General features: G+C 41.0%; 6 protein-coding genes across 12 annotated transcripts in view; 5 read left to right on the top strand and 1 right to left on the bottom strand.

The window, feature by feature from the left end:
* Positions 1-6,328, bottom strand: part of LOC148402273 (myelin transcription factor 1-like) — a 70,464-nt gene extending 64,136 nt beyond the window's left edge. For 3 of the 4 annotated variants that reach the window (XM_088360374.1, XM_088360369.1, XM_088360344.1), the window contains exons 1-3: positions 6,189-6,328; positions 5,502-5,598; positions 4,544-4,641 (exon numbers count right to left, since the gene is read on the bottom strand). In XM_088360374.1, the coding sequence (XP_088216500.1) occupies positions 4,544-4,637 (94 nt within the window). In that variant the 5' untranslated portion in view covers positions 4,638-4,641; positions 5,502-5,598; positions 6,189-6,328. The remainder of the gene's footprint in view (positions 1-4,543; positions 4,642-5,501; positions 5,599-6,188) is intronic. The other variant, XM_088360352.1, reaches the window with a different exon arrangement.
* A 32-nt stretch (positions 6,329-6,360) lies between these two features.
* Positions 6,361-13,302, top strand: tbc1d22b (TBC1 domain family, member 22B). The gene is made up of 14 exons (XM_088360397.1): positions 6,361-6,658; positions 7,623-7,679; positions 7,775-7,967; positions 8,235-8,355; positions 8,519-8,686; positions 8,747-8,817; positions 8,901-9,029; positions 9,174-9,239; positions 9,523-9,637; positions 9,759-9,865; positions 9,938-10,013; positions 10,164-10,291; positions 10,701-10,796; positions 11,257-13,302. Exons 1-14 carry the CDS (start codon positions 6,603-6,605, stop codon positions 11,383-11,385), a joined length of 1,512 nt encoding a protein of 503 aa, XP_088216523.1. The 5' UTR covers positions 6,361-6,602; the 3' UTR covers positions 11,386-13,302.
* A 109-nt stretch (positions 13,303-13,411) lies between these two features.
* On the top strand, positions 13,412-15,328 carry LOC148402276 (uncharacterized). The gene is made up of 2 exons (XM_088360411.1): positions 13,412-13,566; positions 13,856-15,328. The coding sequence occupies exon 2, from the start codon at positions 14,057-14,059 to the stop codon at positions 14,693-14,695; it is 639 nt and encodes a 212-aa protein (XP_088216537.1). The 5' UTR covers positions 13,412-13,566; positions 13,856-14,056; the 3' UTR covers positions 14,696-15,328.
* A 94-nt stretch (positions 15,329-15,422) lies between these two features.
* Positions 15,423-16,762, top strand: snrpg (small nuclear ribonucleoprotein polypeptide G). The gene is made up of 4 exons (XM_088360424.1): positions 15,423-15,568; positions 15,757-15,779; positions 15,992-16,116; positions 16,587-16,762. Exons 1-4 carry the CDS (start codon positions 15,537-15,539, stop codon positions 16,635-16,637), a joined length of 231 nt encoding a protein of 76 aa, XP_088216550.1. The 5' UTR covers positions 15,423-15,536; the 3' UTR covers positions 16,638-16,762.
* Positions 16,763-17,256: 494 nt separating this feature from the next.
* LOC148402278 (E3 SUMO-protein ligase ZBED1-like) lies at positions 17,257-20,318 on the top strand. 3 transcript variants are annotated; one of them, XM_088365539.1, is made up of 3 exons: positions 17,257-17,525; positions 18,352-19,270; positions 19,331-20,318. In XM_088365539.1, the coding sequence occupies exons 1-3, from the start codon at positions 17,311-17,313 to the stop codon at positions 20,009-20,011; spliced, it is 1,815 nt and encodes a 604-aa protein (XP_088221665.1). In that variant the 5' UTR covers positions 17,257-17,310; the 3' UTR covers positions 20,012-20,318. The 3 variants fall into 3 exon arrangements, with proteins under 3 accessions (XP_088221665.1, XP_088221657.1, XP_088221669.1); XM_088365531.1 differs by having other exon boundaries at positions 18,352-20,318; XM_088365543.1 differs by lacking the exon at positions 17,257-17,525 and adding an exon at positions 17,738-17,882 and having other exon boundaries at positions 18,352-20,318.
* A 677-nt stretch (positions 20,319-20,995) lies between these two features.
* On the top strand, positions 20,996-24,571 carry plpbp (pyridoxal phosphate binding protein). 2 transcript variants are annotated; one of them, XM_088365580.1, is made up of 8 exons: positions 20,996-21,100; positions 21,814-21,921; positions 22,003-22,038; positions 22,100-22,175; positions 22,244-22,384; positions 22,478-22,620; positions 22,753-22,851; positions 23,523-24,571. In XM_088365580.1, exons 1-8 carry the CDS (start codon positions 21,011-21,013, stop codon positions 23,703-23,705), a joined length of 876 nt encoding a protein of 291 aa, XP_088221706.1. In that variant the 5' UTR covers positions 20,996-21,010; the 3' UTR covers positions 23,706-24,571. The 2 variants fall into 2 exon arrangements, with proteins under 2 accessions (XP_088221706.1, XP_088221703.1); XM_088365577.1 differs by having other exon boundaries at positions 21,002-21,116.
* Positions 24,572-24,593: the final 22 nt, after the last annotated feature.

Raw genomic sequence — 24,593 nt, forward strand, 5'->3', positions numbered from 1 at the left:
TTCCAATTCTCCCCTCTTTCTGAAAGTCATCTGCTCGCTAAGCAGTAAGCAACATCGCGGGCCGCTTGTAGAAATGAGAGTATACAAATGATTTGTGGCACCGGCGTCCCACTGGCGCCAGGCTCTGTGGTTGTTGGGGGTTGTTGTGTGGGGTTGGGTGGGGGGGGCTAATGTCACTTTCACCTTGTGTTTCTCTCGCAGGCCTGTGATGATTATTTTTCCCCCGATTTTGTCGCAAATGTGTTTCAGGCAAGGGCCACCATGGGAAGAGAGAGCTCAAGAGAGAAATGATGTTTGCAAGCCATGCAGTCCACTTTGCAGTAGTGTGGAAGAGGAAGCAGGGCGGGTGGGGGTAAACAAGGGAGCGAGGGGGGAGGAGGGTATACACACGGGGAGATGGAGCAAAAAAAAGAGAGGTGGGGGTGCATCTGCACAGTGACCTTTCTCTGATTCAATCTCGCTGATGAATCCTAATGAAGGATTTAATAAAATCACAGTTTACAATCTATCTCAGCATCAAAGCGTGCAATCCAATTCAAAACACATACCCGTCTACATTTCCAATATTGCCGCAAACAAATCAAACCCTTAGCCGTAAAATAAGTGAGCAACGAATCAATGTGTGTGCGGAAAGCGGGGCGAGAAAAATTAGCTATGCTGAAGAATGAGTGGCTGGCACATTCGTTCCAGCTGTGGTCTAATGTCACAACTTGTCATATTCATTTGGCCTTCTAATGAGGCTAAAGTCAACAAGGTGCAGCACACACACACACACACACACACACACACACACACACACACGAGTGGAACGGCTGCTGTGGCTAATAACTAGAAATGAGCAGAGAGGACTAGATGACCGAGAGCGGGTAATGAGAAATCATTTGAAACTTGAATTAAGGGCGAGCGGGATGGAAATCGGCTTAGCAAACATGTTGTTTCGATATGACATAAATAAAGTAATACTTTTACTGACACCACCAAAAATGTATTCAGGTTAAAGGTGCGTAGCTGCCTGCAAAGTAAAGCACACACATTAATACAACCATTGAATGTATAAGTACAGTACAATATAATGTACTAACGTTGGGGGGGGACGAGTGACTGAATTCTTTGAAATAGTGACATCTGCTGTTTGCACATTGGACTGCAGCCACATCATTCGGCGAGAGCGAGCTCCATTGGGCAGCATAATGCTGGAGGGGCCACACTTTATTATCAGTGCTACTTGGGGTACGCAACCAGATGTATGGGAAAAATGCTAGATTAAATAAGGAAAAAATATGTGCATTCGTGCTCTGAATAAATTTCACGTTTTGAGTGTACATTTTCCATGCCCGTATAAAAAATCCACAATCCATCCCAACACAACAAGAAAAGGTTTGACGCAAACAATAAAATAACTAATTTGCGTATTTTTCTTGTCACAAAAATTCAATATTTTAATTTGAATATTATTGTGGTACAGTTTTTGTTGCATATGATTCCAAATCTGCAAAAAAAAGGCCTACTCACATTTTAGTATAAAACATGTCGGCTATCTAGTGGTGATTGGTGGTATTACAACTTGAAACTACAGTCAACAAGCAAATTCACAGTTTGGAGATTCATATATATATGATGAGTCGCCCGCCCCTCCCATTGCATTTCCCACTAACGTTCTATACTGAGTATTATGTACATAAAAGTATACACAAGATAATATTTTGATAATTGAATGTTTATCAGCGGCGGCTCGGTGGCGCACTGGGTAGCACGTCCGCCTCACAGTTAGGTGGGTGCGGGTTCGATTCCACCTCCGGCCCTCCCTGTGTGGAGTTTGCATGTTCTCCCCGGGCCCGTGTGGGTTTTCTCCGGGCACTCCGGTTTCCTCCCACTTTCCAAAAACATGCTTGGTAGGCCGATTGAAGACTCCAAATTGTCCCTATAGGTGTGAGTGTGAGTGCGATTGGTTGTCTGTCTCTGTGTGCCCTGCGATTGGCTGGCAACCAGTTCAGGGTGTCCCCCGCCTACTGCCCGATGACGGCTGGGATAGGCTCCAGCACGCCCGCGACCCCCGTGGGGACTAAGCGGTTCAGAAAATGGATGGATGGATGGATGTTTATCAGCATTTTTTGGAAGAATTCTTGCTAGTAACCTAATTATGTGGTCTGGGATTTGGGGTGCCTGAATTAGTGGACCAATATTTTTTATTGATGGAAATCTAGTTGCTGAGAAGTATCTTAAAATTTTCCAGGAAAATATTTATTTTTATTCATGCTAAACAAGGATGTTAACTTCCCTGTTTACTTTCACCAAGTCAGACTTCCACCCCACTGTGGTATTTACGCCTCAGTGGTTTGATCACCAGTTTCCTGCTTCTTAGATTGGTTGGCGTGGCCTCCCAGATCTCATTCCGCTTTTTTTCTTTTCTTTTATATCTTTGGGGGCATTTGAAGGCCAAGGTGTATCAGGAAAAGATACAAAACATAAATCATGTGAAGGAACCCATCACCAATGTCATTACAAAGATACAGTAACTCCAGCTGAGGTAATAGATGTTTTTCAGCAGTGGAGAACACGCTTTGAAATGCATTTTTAAAGCAATGGTAGTCAAGTAAAGCATATCATATAAATATTTTTTTTCCTATGTATGGAAAATAATGGGACACGCTGTATATGCATGCACAAACAATATATTCCATATCCTACCTGTGTTTTGTGTCGCTGCATCTGAAAGCAATAATTACGTACACTCGGCGTGACGCCGTATACACACTGCTGTTCTGCACCAAATATACATCTTTACCTCTGTGACATTACCATTATTATCCTCCTTATGGCCATTCTAGTTTGCATGCTCAGTTTAACTTTGTGAGGGATTGTGTGCAACAGTAATGGGATCTGTGAGTGTGTGCCCAGTAGACTGAGTTATGAGTGTGAATGGAGTGAGTGGTATTTGACCATGTGCATTGTGTTTTATGAGATGAGCAGGCTTTAATGACTCTGTCACTAGTAAATGGGCTCTGATTTGTAGCGCAGCTGTCGCCCAGCACCGTGATCAAGTGAGCCTTCTGGAGAAACAAGCACAGATTTTCATACTAAACCGTGAACGGTGCATGGCGATTGAGACCCTGGCGGGGGTGGAAAAAAAAAAAAAAGTCTCATTAACGTGCGCTATTGATATAGAAAATAATTGCAATTTGAAGTCTAATCAGAGAGAAATCGCAGATGTTCAGATGCAGGTGCCAGTCAGGGCTTACATTATACATCCAATCAATGGAGCTATTCCTCTGAGGTGCCACTTTTCCATTATTTTTCATTGAGTATGTGGCTTACATCCCATTTATGTGGATGCCATCTAGTTGGAGTTGTGTTCGTCATTAACTAACCGTACAGATGTAGCAAGCAGATCAAAGGTAGAAGCTTTTCTTTGGAATAATTTAGAAGTGAATTGCGAGTCATCTGGGAAACATGTTTTCATTTGTCTAGGATAAGGAACTAAAATGTTGTAGGGGTGAGATGTAATCATATGAAATATGTTTTTTCAATTTATTATTCATGTTGTTGTTTTTCAGTTAAATAGCTTTTACAGTGATTATACACTGTTGAGAAGCAAGTCATTCTCACTAATTATTACCGCATTTTCCGGACTATAAGGCGCACCTAAAAACCTACAATTTTCTCAAAAGCCGACAGTGCGCCTTATAGTCCGGTGCGCCTTATATATGGACCAAATTCCTAAATTTAAACTGGCCTGAAGCCTTGTGTCATGAAATCAATCATAAGTGGCCCGCTGAAGACTATGAATCATGAATCAAAAAGACTATGGATCATTATTTTGTGATTATAAAGTAATGTGTTGCGTCTGAAAAAGATCAAATGGAGAATGATTTGACTTGGATTAAAAATCTGACATGATGCATTAATGGTGCGCCTCATAGTCCGGTGCGCCTAATATAAGGACAAAGTTTTAAAATAGGCCATTCATTGAAAGTGCGCCTTATAGTCCGGAAAATATGGTATATAGGAAGCAACCCAAATTTACCAGCTAAACGTCACATGGAAATCTTCCAAAAGACTTGCAGCATTGGTGACTGCGACTTACACAAGCATCCATGTCGTAGAAAGAATTACAAATGCCCGCTCAGTGTGCCAACGTCATTTAACTGAGCCAACTTGACTCCCCATAATGTGTGAGATAGTGTGACAGTAGTCTGGCAGTCATTTTGCTATTGTGATCAGTTTTGGTCCACAGAGACACAGCTTCATCTGGATGACCCCGATATGACATTCATTCACGAGTGTTTGACTGCCTCACTTTGCTCATAAGTTGTGTTGAGCACCAATTTTTAGTTACCATAAAATTGAAGACTTGTGATGCACTCTGACAATGGTCTATATATTTTTTTCTATCCGTGACAGGGTCCACTAAACACATTAATCACTCATTCGTTCATTACTCAATTTATAATCTCAAGCCTTTTGTCAGTGAGGCAGATATACTGAGAGCCCCCCTAAAACTAAACTCTCAAGGAAAAGTGACTTTCCATCATCAGCTTCTTACCTTTCTCATAGAAGACAGAATCCTCCATGGCTTGGTCACAGTGAAAGAGTGTGAGAGCAGTTATTGGTGACCTGCTGACTTCAAACATCACCATGTGCCTAAAGAAGAATCATAAATGAATTTCTCTCTGTAGGTACATTAAGCGTTGGATTGAAGTTGTCCATTCACTCACAACAATAAAGCACATCTTAAAATTGTAGAACACATTCTAAACATATTACGTAACATTTATTAGCATGACTTGAAGACTGAAACTTACCTTCGCAAGTTTCAGAATAATGCTCACTTCAAAGTAAATCCTGACTTCTGCTTGGAGAGTTTTCCGCAACTTTTCTTCAGTGTGTTGTAGAAGTTGAAAGAGGTGTCTTTTCTTTTCGTTAAAAAAAAAATGCTCTCTGAGCTGGCCATTCAGCACAACAAACTACAGCTAGGGGCCTAAACTATGCTGAGCATGTGCCATGGAAAAATACATCATACACTTAATATCATGCAAACATATTAAACACATGAATAGTACTAAGTATTAAATAAGGTAAGATTTCAAGTGAATGCGTATCGAGAAATAAACCTCTTCTATGATAGAGAAGTAGTCCAGCCGTAAAAAGTTCCATTGATGCAGAAAAAAAATATGTTCTGCCCCAAGCTCTTGGTCACACAGAGTTCATCATTGTTCTGTTGTGTGACCGAATTGATGCATCTCCTCTAAGCAATCATCTATTTTCTGTAAAGTGGCCACTTCACATCTTATCACAGCAGAAAAAAGTCACAAGATCCGCTCAAGGCAAAGTTCAAATTCTTTCTTCATCACTTGGAAATCACTATGGTGTGGCATATCCAGAAAATGAATGGCTTTATTCTCTGTCTGTGAGAATTTTACACAAAAGCATCTATTCCAAGCCTGGCAAAACAAACTCACGATCTATTTCAAACAGTTAAGAATTTGTCGTCCCGAGCTCACCTGTATTTAGCCCGTAGGAGTTTGTTGGCGACTGGCGTATGTGAAGACAAAGGGGATTTGCAGTGATTTTCCTAAACAAACACACATTGAACAGCACCTGCAATTCAAATATCGTATGAGACTATCACGTGAAAGACAACGTGGAAAAAACACAACCAAACAATATCCATTTGCCTGCATTTGAATAAGACCCAATGACCTGAAAGTTCATGTGCCTTGAATTGAATCAAGTTAGTTCTGTTTTTTAGATCACTTCAAAGCACAAAGAAAGATGCTCGATTGGTATAATGGTTACCTTACTTTCTAAACTGCCTACTAGATGAAGACGTAAAAAGCAGTTAAATGAATATTTACTGTAAACAGTGTGCGGTTTCATGTGCAACAAAGAAAGTATGCCCTCGTGTGGCTTGAGGCTTTAAACGCAGCATTGGAGGAAAAAAAGAAGTATTTGTCCAAAATGCAGAAGAAACATTTTTGATTCCTGGTCTGTGATTTATTTTACAATAAATCTACTTCCGTTTTTCCTGTAGCATTTTAGGGGCTTTTATCACTGTTCTTCAGCTCTAAAGCAAAGTATATTCGATTTTACTCTTAAAGCTTCTCCAGTGAATGGATTTCCTTGACTTAATAATAAACACCGTTGTTTTTATCTACGACTTTTTATTAATCAAAGTTTGTGATCCCTACCTGGTTGTAAAAAGCCACAACACGGCAAACGGGTGAGCATTGTGAACGCGGACCAAAGTAGTTTAACAACAACAAAGTTTCTATAACGTGTCTTGGTTCTGCGTGTTTATAACGCCATCCAGGACCCTCCCTCGCTGTCTCCCATTGGTTGCCTGCGCTACACCTGTTCGCCCCGCCCACCAACCACAAGCCTGACTTCAGTCAGTATGCACCAAGATGGCGACTTCCATCTTCTCCTATCTTCCACATCGTCACTTTCGTAACTAAACCGCTTTCCTTTCCACCGTCCATCCAAGCCCAGGCAGAGGGGAACCGAGTCGTCGTCAATGGCTGACGGAAGGGTTTTCCTCGTGGTTGCTTGGTGCGGGGAGCCGATGTCAATGTCGGCCTAAGGGAGGGCTGTCTTTACAGAGTATGGCCACCGAGAACAGGATCAATTTTTGGAGGAGAAATTCTAAGGTTCCCGGAAGGTAGGAATTTCCCTTCTCGCGCTTCTGTTTATTGCTTTATGTCCTGTTATGAATTGAATAACTTGACATGACACGAAATGTAACGTTCACTGGTTGCCTTTCATGTTTTTGACTGGTTGTGGATGTACGTCGGCGATGTGCCGCAGATGAGCTGTCTTAGCTGGGCTAGTTAAATTCCTTCACCTTGAGTTTTTATTTCTACTCTTTTTGGAGTTAAGAAATTAAAACGGGTCCCTGGCATTCGTTGACAGAATCCACTCTGCCTTCTTACGGCTTCTGTCATTCACCACTCGCCCGCTATACACTCTAGCTGGCCCACCGGCAGACTGCTAGCATTGGGCTAACTAGCGCTGACTGGATAGTTTGTATCGCTGTTATTAATCTCCTGACCTGGAGAGTCTCGCAGTTTCACTCTGTGTTTTCTTTGTCTGCTCGTTTGTCCTAAATGCAGAATGTTCTGCTTATAAAGATAAGAAATATCAGTGTCAGTCACGTGTGACAAGGCTGGCAGAGAGGACCTGCACCAAAAGGGTGTTGCTGCCTTTGTCTCAAACTCTGGCATGCACACTAACACTAAAAAGGGTGTAAAGACTGGAAACCTGAGCATTTTACTTGAACACAGACACTCAGCGTTGACTTCTGCTCATCTCTTCTTGGCTTTCTCCTGATAAAGCAAATCTTGACAGATACAGCCATTGTCACATCTCAGCCACTTTGCCAACCAGTTTGTCATCCTTTCAGCAAAAGATGACCACGGGTTTTTGCCCCCATGTGCAGTGATGCGCTGATTATGAATGAGTGACAGGGTTAAGGATTATGTTTGACATTAGCTTCAAAGAAAAAATAACAAGCTGAGGCATAACTGTTGAGATGCTTTCTTTGTTGACTCTTGCCATGAACACAGACAATAAGTATTTGTGAGGTTGTGTGAACATGTCTTCACGTCACTTGTGGTCTTCTCCAGCGTGCAGCCTGTTTACGGAGCGCAGCATCCTCCTCTTGACCCACGGCTGCGACGCTCGTAAGTGCTCTCATGCTGTTAATCACCACCAGGAAATGCGACAACATATTCATTTCTTATTTACTGTTTTTCTTTTGTTTTGTTTTTACATACAGGTATCCAAAAGACACAAAGCCAAAGTTAAACAATCTCAAATCTAAAAAGACGTCAAGCTTCCATGAGTTTGCTCGGAGCACGAACGATGCTTGGGACATTGACGATGATGATGATGAGGAGGATTTTCTCGGTGGCCCCGCCCTGTGTTCTTCCTTTCCATCTGGACTGCGTTCTGCATTGACCCAGAAGCAGGTAGCCGCTTGATGACAAATTTGTATTTTTTATCATCAAGGCATCAGGGTGTATGTGTAGTCAAAATAAATCATGTGCACTAGAACATAGGGAAAATAACATGCTAACATATCTGAAATTTACAATTTTACAGTACTGTACAATTGGGCAATTGAGAAAATATTCATAGTGATTAAAATACTGTTACTCCACTTGGGTTCTTTGTTACGGTGAAAGCTGTTGTGAAAGTGCTTTATCAATAAAGATATATTGTCTATTGAAAAACAGGATGCTGCTGGTGTTATCCAAAGTGGGATTTCACACACAACAGAGGAGGACACGGAGCACGACCTCGCAAACAGCAAGGTGGTTAAGTCGAACAGCGAGATCCACCTCACTACATCCTCAGGTAGGAGATTATTTGACTTACTTTAACCTGAATAACCGCTGAGCATCTTAGCGGGTGATTCTCAGTCTTATGGGGCTGTTGCAATGACAGCTAGCTTTCTTATTTCATTTAAAAGGCAAATCTTTGGCTGCCTATAAATCAGTGCTTCTCTGACCTTCCACAGTTCGCTCCACACTGCAGAAGCAACAGTCTCTCCCTGTTCGACCTGTCATCCCTCTGGTGGCTCGCATTTCAGACCAGAACGCATCAGGAGCCCCTCCCATGACAGTGCGGGAAAAGAGCCGGCTGGACAAATTCAAGCAACTGCTGGCTAGTGCCAACACTGACCTTGGTAGGACATGATCTCCGCACATGTGGTAATGAGTATATGGCAATTCTCGATTGCTTTCAGAGGAGCTGCGAAAGCACAGCTGGTCGGGCATACCGAGGGAAGTCCGTCCAATCACGTGGAGGCTCCTCTCTGTAAGCGGCATTGCGAGTAGCCTATGAGTTGACTTTCAGCTTGTTTTGAGATGGCCACCTCTCCTCTCTTTGCTCCCGAAAAGGGTTATCTGCCAGCCAACAAAGAGCGCAGGGAGCTTGTGCTCAAAAGGAAACGAGAGGAATACTTTGGCTTCATTCTGCAATATTACCACTCCAGAACAGATGAGCACTACAAAGACACATACCGACAGGTACGGTTCACCGGGGCGGCGTTGGAATTTCAGTTTTGAGTCGCCGGTTTCTTGTTTTTCAGTTTCGGCCCAGAATTTTCATTTCGGTGCATCCTTTATACTCACTGTAGGAATGAAGCCTGTATGTTTGTTTCTTCTTGGCAGATTCACATCGACATTCCACGGACCAACCCCCTGATTCCATTGTTCCAGCAGCCTGTAGTGCAAGAGGTAAATAAATAGCTCACTAAGGAAAAGAACACTTTATGCTTCATCCCCTCAATATATGTACGTAAAGGGATTTTGAGCTAATATGATATTGACCACACCCACTCAGTATAAACTGAGTGATTAATTGCAATACAGTATTCATGGAATCTTCCAACAAACGCGCCCAAAATGTTTGATAACTCCATTTCTATTCCCATGTTCTAGAATGTAAACATGATTGGACAAAATTGAACGTGTAACACATTTTTACTTGGGATTTTTCAAATTGTGTTGTGTCTCTCAGGTGTTTGAGCGTATCCTCTTCATCTGGGCTATCCGACACCCGGCCAGTGGTTATGTCCAGGGGATTAATGATCTGGTCACGCCCTTTTTCGTGGTCTTCCTGTCTGAGTTTGTCAGTAAGTTTCCCATGGGGAAAATCTGAATCTCCGGAGTTTTCAGCTTAACATCCTCTACTTTAAAAATGGTATTCCAATGGCAGATAAGTCTAGTGTCATTCGGTGTCCTTTGTTCTTCAAGTGGAGGACATGGAAAACTTTGAAGTGGCTGCTTTGTCTCCGGACATTCAGAGAAACATTGAGGCTGACAGCTTCTGGTGTATGAGCAAACTACTGGACGGAATACAGGTCTGCACGTGTATTGGTAGTTTCTCATTGTCTTCAAATGTGCTTTGGTTGTGAAAATTGCTGTTGTTTTAGGACAATTACACCTTCGCTCAACCGGGAATCCAGAACAAAGTCAAAGCTTTAGAGGAACTTGTCAGTCGGATCGATGGTAGATACTTCATCAGCCACCCTTTTCACTGTAAAACAGGCCTGCAAAAAATGGAGCTTGTACAATATTAGGCCTGAACTTCAATACTACACTTATTAGCTAATTCATGTTGAAATTGAGCTGTGTGTGTGTGTGTGTTTCTGCCTTCAGAGGACATTCACAATCATTTCAAAAAATATGAAGTGGAATATCTACAATTTGCTTTCCGGTGGATGAACAATCTGTTGATGAGGGAGCTGCCACTGCGCTGCACAATCCGCCTCTGGGATACTTACCAGGTGACTTATTCAGTGTCATTCTGAATTTAAGTAGCCTGTGTAGCAGGGGTGACTCATCACTAGAGGGCGCTCTGGCGCCGCTCTCCTTCCCTTGAAAATTAAAATGAAATATTAGAAGAAACATGCTTTGGCTTTATCTCTGAATGGTGGTCATTTTTCTGGCATGGGTTTGAGCCCCAGCCAGCGTAGCTTTGTGTTTACTTTTGGCTTGGTTTTTTTGTTTTTTTAATAGAAATTCCCTTCTTAATTTGAATGTCATGTGCATAATAATTTAGTCAAAATTAATTATATTCATACAGCACTGCACTGAGAAAAAAGTGCTGTTTAAAAATGATAAAAAACAGAAATTTCAGACGGTCATGAATAACTTCTGCTTGCATTTCATTTGTTTTTTTTTGTTTTTCCATAGGCTGAAGCAGAAGGGTTCTCCCACTTTCACTTGTATGTCTGTGCCGCTTTTCTCATTGAGTGGCGCAAAGAAATTCTCTCCATGGTTGACTTTCAGGTATGCTTATCTTTTTACCACTTCACAGTCAAACTACTTTAGTACTTTCAAATACTCCATAGATCCAAAGATGAATTATTGTAACTGTAAAGCTTGACATCGTTATTCTGAATGACAGTGATTAATGAATCTACCTGACAATTTGACGATTACTCTAATTTTCTACTTGTTCACTTGGAACCAACTAAATAAAACACATTGGATGTGAAATGTCTAGTCATACACAACCCTGTTAAAAATTCTAATTAGTTGGGGGAAAAAATGAATGTTCCCATGTTATAACACTTTTATTGATTGGATTGTAAGTGTTATGTTATGTGGGTCACGCCACACATTTACAAGTTTTGAGTTCCAGATGAGCAATTCCAAAATGTCTTCAGTTAGTTCTTCTGTTCTGGGTCATTGTCATAAAGGATAACTTTCTGCTTGGACCTGAAATTGATGTTCTTTTTCTCTTCAGGGCCTTCTTATACTATTACAGAATCTTCCCACAATCCACTGGGGTAACGAAGAAGTTGGCCTTCTTCTGGCTGAAGCTTACAGACTGAAGTACATGTTTGCGGATGCGCCCAGCCACTACAAGAGATAGGCCTCCTCTTTATAGCTTTCTATAATGTGCTTGAACATTTGTCTGCGAACCTTCCGATGAGCCCGCAAAAGCAGTCCTGTGAAAACGGTGAATCTTTTGCAATTCAACACTGGATGTTACAGTATACATAGAAGCACACACAAACACCTGTCGTCTTGATCCATTCACGCAGCTCTTGATTGTTTCCCCTGTTTAATGTGTTTTAAGAGCATTTTGATTTTGATGGATGGTGAATGTGTTTGATATCATCCTTTTAATCAATGATGGTGTACATCTTATATTTTTTACAGAGTTTTTTAAGTTATTGTTTTAATAAATACTGAATATTCGCTGTGAGGTAGGAATTTAGGATCTAAAAGGCTAGCATTGAGAATAGTTCAACACTCTGAAGAGTTTAAAAATAACATAAAACCTGTGTAACTCCCAACTCTTAGGATAAATTTCACTTAAAATGAGCATGAGCGGAATAGAAACCGGAAGACTTATCTGCAATGCACAATCAGCTAATCAAAGGAAGAAAAGCTCTTAATCTCAAGATTAGCATGATTGGGAATTATATGCTTTGTTATTATATTTCCAGGTACACAAGGTAAGAGAAGCAGCGGACTAATTGTGTAATGTTGATGTTACATTTCACCTTGTCAGAAAGCATTTTTGTCTAAAATGTGATTTACTTGTGATTTTCAGGGGCTCTAACTGCCTGAAGGGAAATTGAGCTCATGTAGCCTTCGCGTTTATTGTTTAGTTGGCCTTACTTTATGATTGAAGTAATACATCATTGTAAAATGGAATATTTTAATATTTCGGTTGAGGTAATTAAACAACAACTCATGCGGTTCCCAAAGCCACATAAGACTACAGTATTATACTGAAATGTCTAAACTTTGAATTTTTGGAGTTTCAAACCACAGAGAAATCATTGGTCAGTGGTCATGTCTACATATTTTTGGTCTCTGTCAATATTTGCCAACAAGCAGTCTTCTTTTGATGCAAGGGGGAATTAAGTAATTTAGTCAATAGTACTAAAGAGTACTAGTGTGTATTTAAACTTCATTTAGTCCAAGTACTTGAGTCAGTTCTTTGAAAGCAGTGTTGCACCGCTCACAATATGTGATGATATCTTTGTCATGTACTGTAGTCCTGTCATTTACAGTATGGTGTGACAAAATTGCTTCATCAGCAGTCCTGCTGTTTTTGTTTGGCCAGGTTGTTGTTGCATCCACCTTTTTAAATAATCCAGGAGATTTTGGAATGAATGTAAATTGGTGGGTTGTTAATCATTTTTGGTCATTACAGGAGATCATTTTAACAGCAAATGCTGATTTGGTTTGGTACGTTAAACTCTTAAATGAAAATTTAATATTGTTATGATTTTTATCGTCTAATCATTGAGCAAGTAAATATTTACTCGTGGTGATGTCAAATTTGTTGTGCATTGGATGCTTGGCTGGCAGCTATTGAATTTTTTTTTATTAGTGTTCAGGAGATCATTAAGTTTTTCTACTGTCAGTTTACTGCAAATCTTTATTTAAGTTTGGCGCCCATAAAACCTTTGTACCTAAATTAAATTTTAAAAAAAATTATATAGTTTAAGCGGTATTTTCTGTCAGTTTTTCTTTATTTTTGCTTTTGCTAAAATGTACTCCCTACCTATGAGTGTTATTCTTTCACGTACATTTATTGGCTCCCATCAGGATATTGTTCATTCCATGATTATTTTTTTCCTACTTTATCTGACCAAATCAAAATGTGTTCATGAATGTCTTGTGTTCAATCAATGCCAGATCTTTATTTGAGTCAATACGAGCTGTTGAATTAGCAGACGTTTACTTAAGCCTTAAAGGACGAATTTAATTATTACAGTATTCGCTGTAGTGTTACTTGTTTATATTAAACGATTGATCTTAATTTCGGCCAGTCACGTTGTCTGTGTGGTCAATTCGGATTTATGTTTAGCCAATAAAAGGTACAAAAAATGGGGTACTGCGCCAAACGCTGATTGGATGTGAGCAAGTGACGTTACATATATTGTCCAATATAGTAACGCCCCCTGAAACTTTGCAGTAGCGTTAGCGTGCCTTTCGACAAGCTAAACGTGTTATTTGTCCATGTTTTCTGCAATGTTACAATCTGTTTTATTGTATTATTCAGCTGTGCAACTGCGCATGTTTGGGCGCTAAGGTAAGGATATTTTTTTGTCGAAAATACAATTTATTCTCAATGCAAATGTTTCGCTAGCGTTAGCTACACGCTAGTGGTAGTCGCAAAGTGAACAGACTGGTCTTCAAAGTCGTGTGTTTTGCGTTCATAGTTCGATGTTGCTCAATTTGCGAATTTAGATTAATATTGACGTGTCAAAGAAGGAGAAAGTGAGAAGCTAGCGTGTTTTTATTTATTTATCTCATTATTCTCGTGGCTACGTGAACCATGCTATGCCAATCCTATGTGTCTGACTTTGTATTCCCATCAGGTGTGTGGATGGACTCACAAAATCGCCCAGACCTCGTTCAACTGCAGCAGAACCAGAGTCCAAACTTGTTCCTGCAGACAAGCTCCCCCTCTGCACACAGGCCAGATAACGCCACAAGCAGACCAACCTCAAAAGATCAGATCATGTTAAAAATCCACTAATCCCATTCAAAAACCACATTGTAAGTGGTGCTTCCGCAGCATGGTCTTCAGGCATACCTCCAAACTCTACATGCACAGGAAAGAGAAGCACAACATTAAGTCACATATGAAGAGAACATCAGTGAGCGAGACCCAGCCGGCGGCAAGAAAACGCAGGCGAAAAAATGCCTATCCGTGTAAGATATGCGGCAGGCTCTTCCTCCATCATCTCTCTCTGAATGCCCACTACACTGCAACTTCATGTTTAAGTGCCATGAAAAAAGGTCAGCCCACAGGTAACAACATCAAAAACACCAAATTACCAGAGCGTACACCAGACGATGAAGTTGAAGGCAGCCTTGCGCAGTGCAAGACTGTACGGGCCGGTCCAGGGAGGCCCTGGAAGGAGGTGGAAGAGGAGGACGACGTGGAAGTGGAAGGAGAGTTCCCGTGCCCCTCCTGCACTGAGGTGTTTCTTCTGCAGTCGCAGTTGAGGCAACACGTGGAGCTCCATGACGCCTCCACAATGAGGAGAGAGTGCAGCGTGTGCACGAAAGAGATGGACACCTTCGAGCAGCCGGCATCAACAAGGCAGCGCGTTTATCACTGTGTGCCCTGTCAGGAGGGCTTCTCAGCACTGGACACCTTCCTTGAACATTGTCAGGAGCACCTAATAGCCAGGGAGGAAGCAGAAGATTAGGCCTACAGGGATTGGAGTGTGTTTTTTTCTAGAACTTTTATCCAAGCAGACAATGCTGGAAGAAAACACCAAAATATGTAATCTTGTTGATTTTGTGAATATTTTTGGCAAATGTCAGAATTGAATGTGGTGGATCTTCATGTATAATGTGATTCAGAAAGCTGATTTTCCAAAAGTTTTTTTTTATATTGATCTTTCATCACGAGTTTGAAGCTTGTCAAAATCCTAGTGCACGTGTGATGAAAATTATGAAACACAAGTGTGGATATTTATACTGCAACTATCCACGGTTTCATTTTTTTAATGAGACTAAATTCTGGCCGCAATACCACTGATATGAGAGGGTTAGCAATTTCAGGGACATGCGAAATGTGATTCAAACTAACTGATTTTATCAAATACCTTATGGACAAAATCATGTAAAATGTGCAGTGTCGAGGATATGCCAAAATAACCAAACTTGTACAGACTGTCAGTCTTGCCACTTGTTTTTTTTTATGTGCCTTTTTGTTCCTAGCTACTGGTTTTTTTCTAACAGCAGCTATGAAATATTTCTTTCTACTCTTTTGAAACTTCATATTGAACACTGGTTTGTTGTTTTTCACTGCAGTCATAATTAAACTGCTCTCAAAATGCTGTTTTATCGAGTGAATCAAATTCCTACAGCAGATTTTGAAGTTGTGCTAGTCTACGCCGATCCGAAAGAGGGCAGTATGACCATAATGCTCAAACTAGGAAATAGCAGATTGACTTCCGTTTGTTAAGCGCACGTTTCCTGTAGCGGCTCTGAATCGTAAAAGCGACGATTCTTTCTGTTTGCTGGTAAAGAAACAAAGACAAAATGAGCAAGGCGCACCCTCCTGAGTTGAAAAAGTAAGACGTAATATGCTCAAACCAATATCTGTGCTTTACTTGTCTTGTAAATTGATTTTTGCATGTGGCCGAAATGACCGCGTCGCCATGGCGCCTTTTAAAATCGAGCGAGATCAAGCTAAGCGTTAGCCGATCATTTGTAAACCAGTACGTTCAGTACGTAAACTAATGTTGCTTTCTTCTTTTAGGTTCATGGACAAGAAGCTTTCGCGTGAGTACACCTTATTGATGTTATTAACCCCCCCCCCTTTTTTTTTTTTTTTTTTTTTTTTTTTTTTTTAATAACCAAGCAATTGCAATATTTTTTGTGTGCGTCCCAAACGACTCAACTTTGGTTTCATCTGCCCTCACAATATTTTGTTAGTAGTGTATTCCTTTAAGCAGTTCAATCTTAATGCATTTAATTTTGTGTGTGTGTTTTAGTTAAGTTAAATGGAGGCAGACATGTGCAGGGCATCCTTCGAGGGTTTGACCCATTTATGAACCTGGTGGTGGATGACACTCTGGAAATGGGACCAGGAGGACAGCAGCATACCATTGGCATGGTGGTCAGTACTAGCCAGTGTTACTTCTTGTACATTGTCATGTGCTTGTTCAAAGATCAAGACAGAACATTAAAAAAATCAAGGTTGTTCCCAGAATACCCTCATTACGATTGCATATAGGTTTTAGTTCCATTTTATATTGCACCAAACATTTACAGCTGAAAATGTTAAAAGCCATAGTATTACTATTTGAATTTGCAGTATCGTACATAAGCATGCCAGGAATGCTTGTACAACCTGTAAGGTTTATTGAATTTAGTATTAATTGTGAAGCTGGAACCTAATGATGTTTGTATAAAGCAGCTGCTTACTGGTGTGATAAGATGCAATTTGAATGCAACTGTCAGCAAATTACAAATATAATGTGACTAATCTATCAAGATAAATACTTGAGCATCCCCACCACACTCATAAGGAATCATGATGGTAAATATTGAACAGATTAACAGTTGTGATTTTTGTCCCAAACATAGGTCATCCGAGGGAACAGCATCATAATGTTGGAGGCCTTGGAGAGAGTATGAGACTGGCTGCAAGGGGCATGTGTGTGGATACTTTTTTTTTTACATGGTTAAACTGAAGCAAGACAACTGTTTTTGAATTGTAAAACGTTTCATGGCTTTGTTGTGAATAAATAATTTTCTTTGTAGTCTGTGCTTATGTTGGTGTCTTAAATATTGGAGTTTACTGTATCACTTTGTCACCTGCTTGTGAACTCTAGCCCACAATACACTTTTTATGGTGCATGTAGGCTGAGCTCAAAACACATAACGGTAGATTTTTGTGACTAAAGTATTGACCTTTTAAGAGAGCATAATCACCACTAGAGAATATGACAACGATTAAGATACATGTGAAATGCTCCACAGAAAGTGTCTAGATAATATTTATTCATAAATGCACCCCGGATTTCACTGAGATTCCAGAAGAGCAATTCAGTTAATTTGTCTTCATTAGACTAAATAGAATCACTAATACTCGGGGGGTCGGATATAAAAAAAAATGAAGTGGGTGTTGTTAATACGTAGTTCAACAGGGAAGAAAGACTAACCCATAATTCGTTTACAATAAAAAGGTCGAAAATCAAGGTTTCGTTTCATTCCTATAGAGCGAGCGTTGTTTTGCTTCAGGGACAATTTTTCCAGACGGACTGTTATTCTAGACGCACACTAATCCGCCGTGAAATAAGGTGGCTAGATGGCGGAGTCTCAGACGGAACGAGCCCATAAAAGACAAAGAATGTCCAAAGTTTGGGATCATTTCAAATTGAAAAAAGAAGACAGAAAAGTGCAATGTGTGTACTGCAACGCAGAACTGGCCTTTCACAATAGCACATCGGTGATGATACAACATCTGATGCGCAAACATCCTGTTAAAGTCAGCTCAAGCTCAACAAGCGTCGCCGATACAAGGTACCGTAACGGAGCTTGCCACAGGACAGATGCTGCTCATCCCTTTCATTCTTTCTCACGCCCTCTCTCCTTGTTCGGTACGGTTAGATTAAATTATACATTATTATTATTTTAGGGCAGAAACGATTTATCGAGTATCTCGATGACCAAAAAATGATCCAGAAATTTTCTCTGCCTCGGGTACGCGTTTATTTAATTGTAAAGGTCAAGTCATGGTTTCGCACTGATTATTTTCAATGTGACACACTGCGCTTACGTCACCGACGTTTATGTTTTTTTTGCGGAGCGGGAAAAATGGAAGATGAGATGGGAAACCATGAGAAAAACAGGAAGAAAAAACGACCAAAAATGTCGAAGGTGTGGGAACATTTTAAATTAAGAATTAGAGAGAACGCCGTGATATGTGTCCACTGCAAAACCGTGCTAGCTTACCACAACAGTACACCTGCAGAGCTAACGACACGAGGTCAAATCTATGTAACGTAATTAACGTTACTAATGCAACGTTAGTCCTAAGAAAGCTATGTTGCTTTTGATAATAACTAACGTCAAACTTATGTCTAATAAATTACGATCTGCAAAAGGACAGCGCTGTGGAATGAAGATGTAGAATCAAATTATAAATGCTCTTTAATTAATCAAAATTACGTTTTAGCCGATTAATCCATGGAATATTCTGTAGATTACTAAAATATTCGATAGCTGCAGCCAGCCCTATATTATACAGAAGAAAAATTATAGAAACATAACCCATAGTGACAGCCCTACTACTTCTCTTAATATTTTGAAAATATTGGAATCATATGAATAATTTTTTTTTTTCCAGCGCATCACAACGGCCCCCGGACTGCTTTGGCCGCCCAGCTCTGTCATGCACCGTTGAAGAAGCCACCTTGCTCACAGACAGCATTTTGAAAATGCTCGTCACTGACATGCGCCCACTGTCCATGGTGGAAGACGAGGGATTCAAAAAGATGATTTCGGCTTTCAACCCAAAATACAGCATGCCGGCCAGATCTCATTTCACAAGTCTGATGGAAAAGAAGCACCAACAAATAACAGAGAAACTGAAAACAGTCCTTCAGGACACGGAGAGTGTAGCATTGACGACTGACGTCTGGACTAGTGTGGCTACGGAGAGCTATCTCAGAGTGGCCTGTCACTTTGTGGGGGAAGATTGGCAGATGAAGTCCTTCTCTCTAACAACAGGGCCTCTCAAAGAGAATCACACAGCTGCCGATATTGCAGACTTGCTGGAGGAGACCACTGACAAATTTTATATCCCCTTCCCAAAGGTGAAGGCGGTTGTCCATGACAACAGGGCCTCTGTAGTTTCAGCAGCAGCCATTTTGAAGGAGAGGCACGGCTGGGCTGCTGTGAGATGCTCCGGGTACGTTTTGAACTCGGTTGTCCAGAGCACACTGAAAAACAGTCAAACCATTGCTAATTGTGTGGCTTCTGCGAGAACCCTGGTCGAACACTTCAAGAAGAGTGAGGTGGCCTGTGCCAAACTTCAAGAAATGCAGAAACAAATGGGAATGCCACCACAAATGTTGATTCGCGATGTAAGTACAAGGTGGAACGGCACATATCACATGCTGTCCAGGCTCCTTGGACAAAGATGGCCCGTGGCTGCGGCTCTTTCTGATCTTGCAGCCAATTCAAATGGCAAACAACTCCACCTGGATCTTAAGCAAGAGCAGTGGAACCTCAGTGAGGAGCTGACCCGAGTCCTCGGGCCATTCGTAAGTGTGACAGAGTTTCTGCACGGGGAACAATATGTCACTCTCTCTTCTCTTCCACAGCTGGTGCACAACCTCAGGAAGGCAACACTGAGTTCAACATTTGAAAGTTATTCAGTAAAGGAATTCCAAGCCCAGGTGATAGAACAGATCGCGGAGAGATGGCAAAAGTTGTTTTGTTTTCAGCCTAATGCTCCTAACACTGTCCTCCTGGCTGCCGCCTTGGACCCACGCTTTCGAAAACTTAAGTTCTTGCCTGCTGGAGATGTGTTCAAGGTCCAAAGTAAAATTCAATCCATGGCTCTAGCTGTCATAAAGGAAGAAAGACAGTCAAATAAAAGTGGAAACCAAGCCGCCGCCGCCACGTTAGAAAGCCGTTTTGTGCCAAAGGACAGATCGTTCACCAACACTATTCTGGGATCATCGTCAGACTCTGACAACAGCGATGAAGAGGACGAGGATAAGCAGCAAAGTCACACGGTGCAGAAGGAAGTCTTGCAGTACTTTGGAGAACTTCCGCTCTCCAAGAAGGACAATCCACTGTTATGGTGGAGAACTAACGCAACTCGATATCCCACCCTGGCAAAGCTGGCCAAGTCTTTTTTGGGTATTCCAGCAACACTGACGCCGTCGGAGCGTTTGTTCTTTGCTACTGGGAACATCGCCTCGAGACGGAGGGCCAGTCTTAGTTCTGAGCATGTGGATATGTTGACTTTTCTCCATTGTAATCATGTACTTTTGTAAATGTGTCAAGAAAAGCTCGCAACTCTGTCACTGTCCTTTGTCACATATAAACAGCGCCAACTAGTTTGTTTTGTGAATACGGCGAGTCAACACTACAAGTGGCCTAGTATCTATTTTTTAATTTATATACATTTGTTCTGTGTACAGTTAAAGGTCACTTTTATTTATTTTGATTTTTTGCTGACTTTTTTGTTCATTCTTGCATGAAATGCACAAGTGGCCAATTTGAATGAAAAGGGATTCATTTCGGAGCCTGGAATAGATTGCGTTTTTTTCTTTCAGGAATAAATTGATTTTGTCTATTTAACATGACTCATCTCTATCATTTATTTGTTGTTTGATAATGCAATAATGTTATAAGTTACTCAATGGATTATTCAGTAGTAGGGGTGCTGATAAATAATCGATTATCAAATTAATTGATAATTATTTTGATAAGCAATTAATAGTTTCGATAGCTTTTTTATTTTAAATTGTCCAAATTGTGGTGATTTTAATTTCTTATTCTCTTATTTATGTTGCCCTCAAGAAAAGTAGGCTGAAAATCTTAGAGTTGAATCATAATTAGATATTTGCTCTTGCTTAAACATTAACGGAATCATAATTCATCTAAAATTATGTCCTGTTTTTGAATAAAGGGATTGAAATTCAAACATGTTTTTAATCCGATTAATTGTGATTTTTTTTCCTACATGATTTAACAACTAAATGAACATCCTCCTAGAGTGGTGGTGTTTTTTGCCAGGGAGTCGTAGTTATTTTTTTTTCAACTCTTTTTTTTTTCCCAGTAGAATAGTAAGTGAAGTCGAGAGATCAGGATGCAAACTTTCGAACAGTTGTTGGCGCTAATGCGCCATTACGTTGTTTGCTAACCGCCAAGTAACAACCAATAGAAGAAGATCCCCGCGCTTCCTGTTCCGACTAGCTTTTATTTTGAAAGACAATTGTCGTCACAGGAGACGTAGACTATTACGTCGTACGCCGCAGCCTCTCGACGTCATGTGGAAAATAGCAATGTCGGAGGAGGTAGGCAAGGCGCTCCAGTCGGTGGTGCAGCGGGTCAACCAGGCTGCATCCCGACGACCCAAGGTACGTTACGGGCCGGGTAAGTCCAGCGGGTCGCGCCGCTCTCACGTGGTTCCCCGAGGGTGGCGCTGCGTTGCTATATTCGGTTATGTAAGGTTGTCAAATGTCAACCTTTGAACAAGAGCGAGTGGGGCTCATAACATCACGCGTGGTGGAGGTGGCAGCTCAATCTTTCGTCGTGCACCTGCATGCATGTGGGATGCACTGAGATGATGGCAATCTCGGTGTGGCTGCGTGGTGTGAGAAAGGGCTACTATACAAATATGAAGTACACAACATCCACTGATCGACATACACAACTACTCTTGTCTTTACATTAGTCTGACAGGGGCGGAGCTACGTGGGCACAAACTTAAAAACAATATTAACAATCGTGAAGAATTAAGAGATTTTTGTGCTTTTTTTAGATATGATTTGAATGAATGAGGCCATTGATCACAGTATGCAAAAAGACTTGAGCCATCAGTGACAATCGATCGTGCTGATTGGCTGTCACCAATTAATCAGTGCATTAGATAGAAGTATAGCATGAAATGATGCGCTAATCCAACGCAATGGGAAAACAAAATGTGACTTTTTACTTGGAACTTGTCCATGCTTGCTTCTACTCTGGACTAGTCGCCAGTCGGCACATATAGACCAAAAAAAATTTTCTAGAGACTTCAATATTGCAATAATCTCAAGAGTACATTGCTTAGGACACAATTTTTCCTCAGACGCTACCAGCTGTGCCACCTCGACTTGTCGCTGTCAGCAAAACCAAACCTCCTGAGATGGTGGTGGAGGCTTACAACCAAGGCCAGCGTAACTTTGGAGAAAATTATGTGAGTATGCAGCAGTCCTTTTTTTTTTTTTATCCGTTTGATTGACAATAAATAAACTGCATGCTTGTCTCTCAACACCAGGTTAATGAACTTGTGGATAAAGCTTCAGATCCTATGGTGAGTTGACATCTTTTACAAAGCAAATTTTCTGTATTACTCTAATGATCCAATATTCCAGATTTTAGAATCATGCCCAGAAATCAAGTGGCATTTTATTGGTCATCTACAGAAGAACAATGTCAACAAACTCTTGGGTGAGTAAAGGCTTACTGTCGGATTTGCGTTTTGAAATGTGCGTTTGGTTAAGTCTCCCTCTCCCCAGGTGTGCCAAATTTGTTCTTGGTTGAGACGGTTGACTCTGCAAAACTGGCAGACAAGGTCAACAGCTCATGGCTGCGTATCAGAGGAGCGAGCGCGCAGAGGTTAAAGGTCATGGTGCAGATCAACACCAGTGGTGAACAGAGTGAGTGTTGACTCGTTAGCTGTATATTCTACTCGTCGTCAAACTTTGATACGTCAAAAATTGATACGTGTGCACGTCCATGTGCAAACGTAGGTAAATACGGCCTCCCGCCAGAAGAAGCAGTCAATACCGTCAAGCACATCGTGTCACAGTGCTCCGCTCTGCAGTTCTTAGGACTCATGACCATTGGACGCTACGGCTACGACCTAACCCTTGGCCCAAATCCAGACTTTCAGGTACATTGTGCTGTTGAGGGTTTTTTTTTCCCCAAATTTATACATTTGTCCATCCAAACTTATTTGTCACAGGCCAAATTGTAGCTACGGTTTCCTTCTTTAGCCCCTTAAATGATGTTTGCTTGCTCACAGATGCTTCTGAGCCGGCGACAAGAGGTTTGTGACAGTCTGAAGCTGCCTCTGGATGAGGTGGAGCTCAGCATGGGGATGTCCACAGATTTTGAACATGCCGTGAGTAACGACCATTACAAACACTTCTTTTCCTTCTTTTTAATTATACAGTCGAATGTCCTAAAGGTTGGGCAATTTGGGGGAAAAAAAGGGATAAAGTTTATCTCCACGAATCTTTATATGCATTGTCTTTGTGGGGGTTGTGACAACAACATAGAACAAAGAGGAGATGTGATGAATATCGTAGAAGTGAACTTGGCCTGGATGTTAAAAATTAAAACAAACTGGACCAGTGTCGCCAATCTGTTTTCACTGTAGTTGTAGTAAGACTAGGATTCGGCCTACAAGCGCATCCTCGGTGCTTGAATAAACAAGTACAACTGAATTACAAAATCGATCTCAAAAAAGCAACGCGGTTTTCCTTTTTTCCCGAGTCCCAAGACTTGCCACAAGACGGCGTTAGAGAGTAAAAAATGGTATGAAAGAAGACCTGGGCATGAAGGCAGAAAATATGCAGGGCCGTTTCTAGACGCAAGCATAAGAAAACTCACATGAGACAAACAACAAAAAAAACCAAACAAACTAATAAAAAACAAGAAGCTAGATAAGCAACACTAGATATGCTAAATATGAGTGATTAGCATTTGGCTAATTTCCATTGATTATGTGACAAACCATGAATTGTTTTTCAGTGTGAACTCTTGATCAGCTTTGATGCTGTTGCATTGCAGATTGAAGTTGGGTCAACTAACGTTCGGGTGGGAAGCATCATCTTCGGCAACAGGGAGTATCCCAATAGCGCAGCCAACACTCCGATTCCCAGTCCCGCCCCCAGTCCGGCTCCCAGCCCGGAGAAAACAGCCAAGCAGGTGTCTGAAGAAGCCGCTAAGAAAATGCAGCATCTGACAGTCTGAACACTAATAAGTTGTCAATTTCCTTTGTAAGAGAAACAATACAACTATAAAATGTGCTAACAAGAAGAGCGCTGCAAACTCCCACACACACATTGGGTTAAGATTGCCTAATTATTGCATATTTTAATAAAATCTATATATTTTTTATCTTTTGCCACTAAACGGTACAGTACCCCCAGCTGTCACCTTCGAGCTGTGCTAGAAGTTAGAAGACAACCGTAACAAATAAAATTCTGTTTACATTTTCTCCATAAACCGAATCGAGCTGGAGTTTGTGAGGATTTATTTCCAGTTTTTATTGTGCAGGTACAGCAGGACTTTTCACTTAATAAATCTCTCATCCCTTTATCACTTTTGTGCATTTAGTGTTGAGGTTTTTTGTACTCATTCGTCTCGAGTAAATCAGAAGGAATGCTAGCTGTGATATGTGGCGCAAGGGGAGCTACGCAAAAGGATTTTCTTCACAAGCTAGGACCGTACCAGTTGGTGTATTACCATAAAAGATTCTGTCATTGTCAATGGTTTTAAATATTGTGGTGGAAAGATGTCTTCAGTCAAGCATTTAAAGAGGAAGTCAAATCAAAATTGTCTTTATATGTGCCTATGTCATATAATCGTGACATCCTGTGCTGTGATGTCATTTTCAGTCAGCAGCACAAGGCAAAATGGCCACACCGAGAGGGATAAAAACAGATGACTTTTGTTACTTAATTCATATTCCACAAAGACAATATTCATCTCAATCCTGTATAGACAAATGGGACCTCATAGAATGCAAGAAATGTTTGACTTGACTTCCTCTTTAATCAGTGCTTAGAATCGTGCTCTTAGGGACACCTAAGCAGAGCAATAAACTTTTAGAAATATCTCTGTTGCTGGTGTATTTTT

The sequence above is a fragment of the Syngnathus floridae genome, chromosome 2, assembly GCF_059516105.1.
Source record: "Syngnathus floridae isolate MCC-2025c chromosome 2, RoL_Sflo_1.0, whole genome shotgun sequence".
Classification (NCBI taxonomy): domain Eukaryota; kingdom Metazoa; phylum Chordata; class Actinopteri; order Syngnathiformes; family Syngnathidae; genus Syngnathus; species Syngnathus floridae.

Coding starts and splice junctions, on each gene's coding strand:
- tbc1d22b (XM_088360397.1), top strand. CDS start 6,603: ATGGCCACCGAGAACAGGATCAATTTTTGGAGGAGAAATTCTAAGGTT. Junction 7,968..8,234: donor CTGCATTGACCCAGAAGCAG/GTAGCCGCTTGA, acceptor ATTGAAAAACAG/GATGCTGCTGGTGTTATCCA. Junction 9,866..9,937: donor AACTACTGGACGGAATACAG/GTCTGCACGTGT, acceptor CTGTTGTTTTAG/GACAATTACACCTTCGCTCA.
- LOC148402276 (XM_088360411.1), top strand. CDS start 14,057: ATGGTCTTCAGGCATACCTCCAAACTCTACATGCACAGGAAAGAGAAG.
- snrpg (XM_088360424.1), top strand. CDS start 15,537: ATGAGCAAGGCGCACCCTCCTGAGTTGAAAAA. Junction 15,569..15,756: donor CACCCTCCTGAGTTGAAAAA/GTAAGACGTAAT, acceptor TTCTTCTTTTAG/GTTCATGGACAAGAAGCTTT. Junction 16,117..16,586: donor AGCATACCATTGGCATGGTG/GTCAGTACTAGC, acceptor TCCCAAACATAG/GTCATCCGAGGGAACAGCAT.
- LOC148402278 (XM_088365531.1), top strand. CDS start 17,311: ATGGCGGAGTCTCAGACGGAACGAGCCCATAAAAGACAAAGAATGTCC. Junction 17,526..18,351: donor ACAAGCGTCGCCGATACAAG/GTACCGTAACGG, acceptor TTTTTTTTCCAG/CGCATCACAACGGCCCCCGG.
- plpbp (XM_088365580.1), top strand. CDS start 21,011: ATGTGGAAAATAGCAATGTCGGAGGAGGTAGGCAAGGCGCTCCAGTCG. Junction 21,922..22,002: donor GTAACTTTGGAGAAAATTAT/GTGAGTATGCAG, acceptor TCTCAACACCAG/GTTAATGAACTTGTGGATAA. Junction 22,385..22,477: donor CAACACCAGTGGTGAACAGA/GTGAGTGTTGAC, acceptor GTGCAAACGTAG/GTAAATACGGCCTCCCGCCA.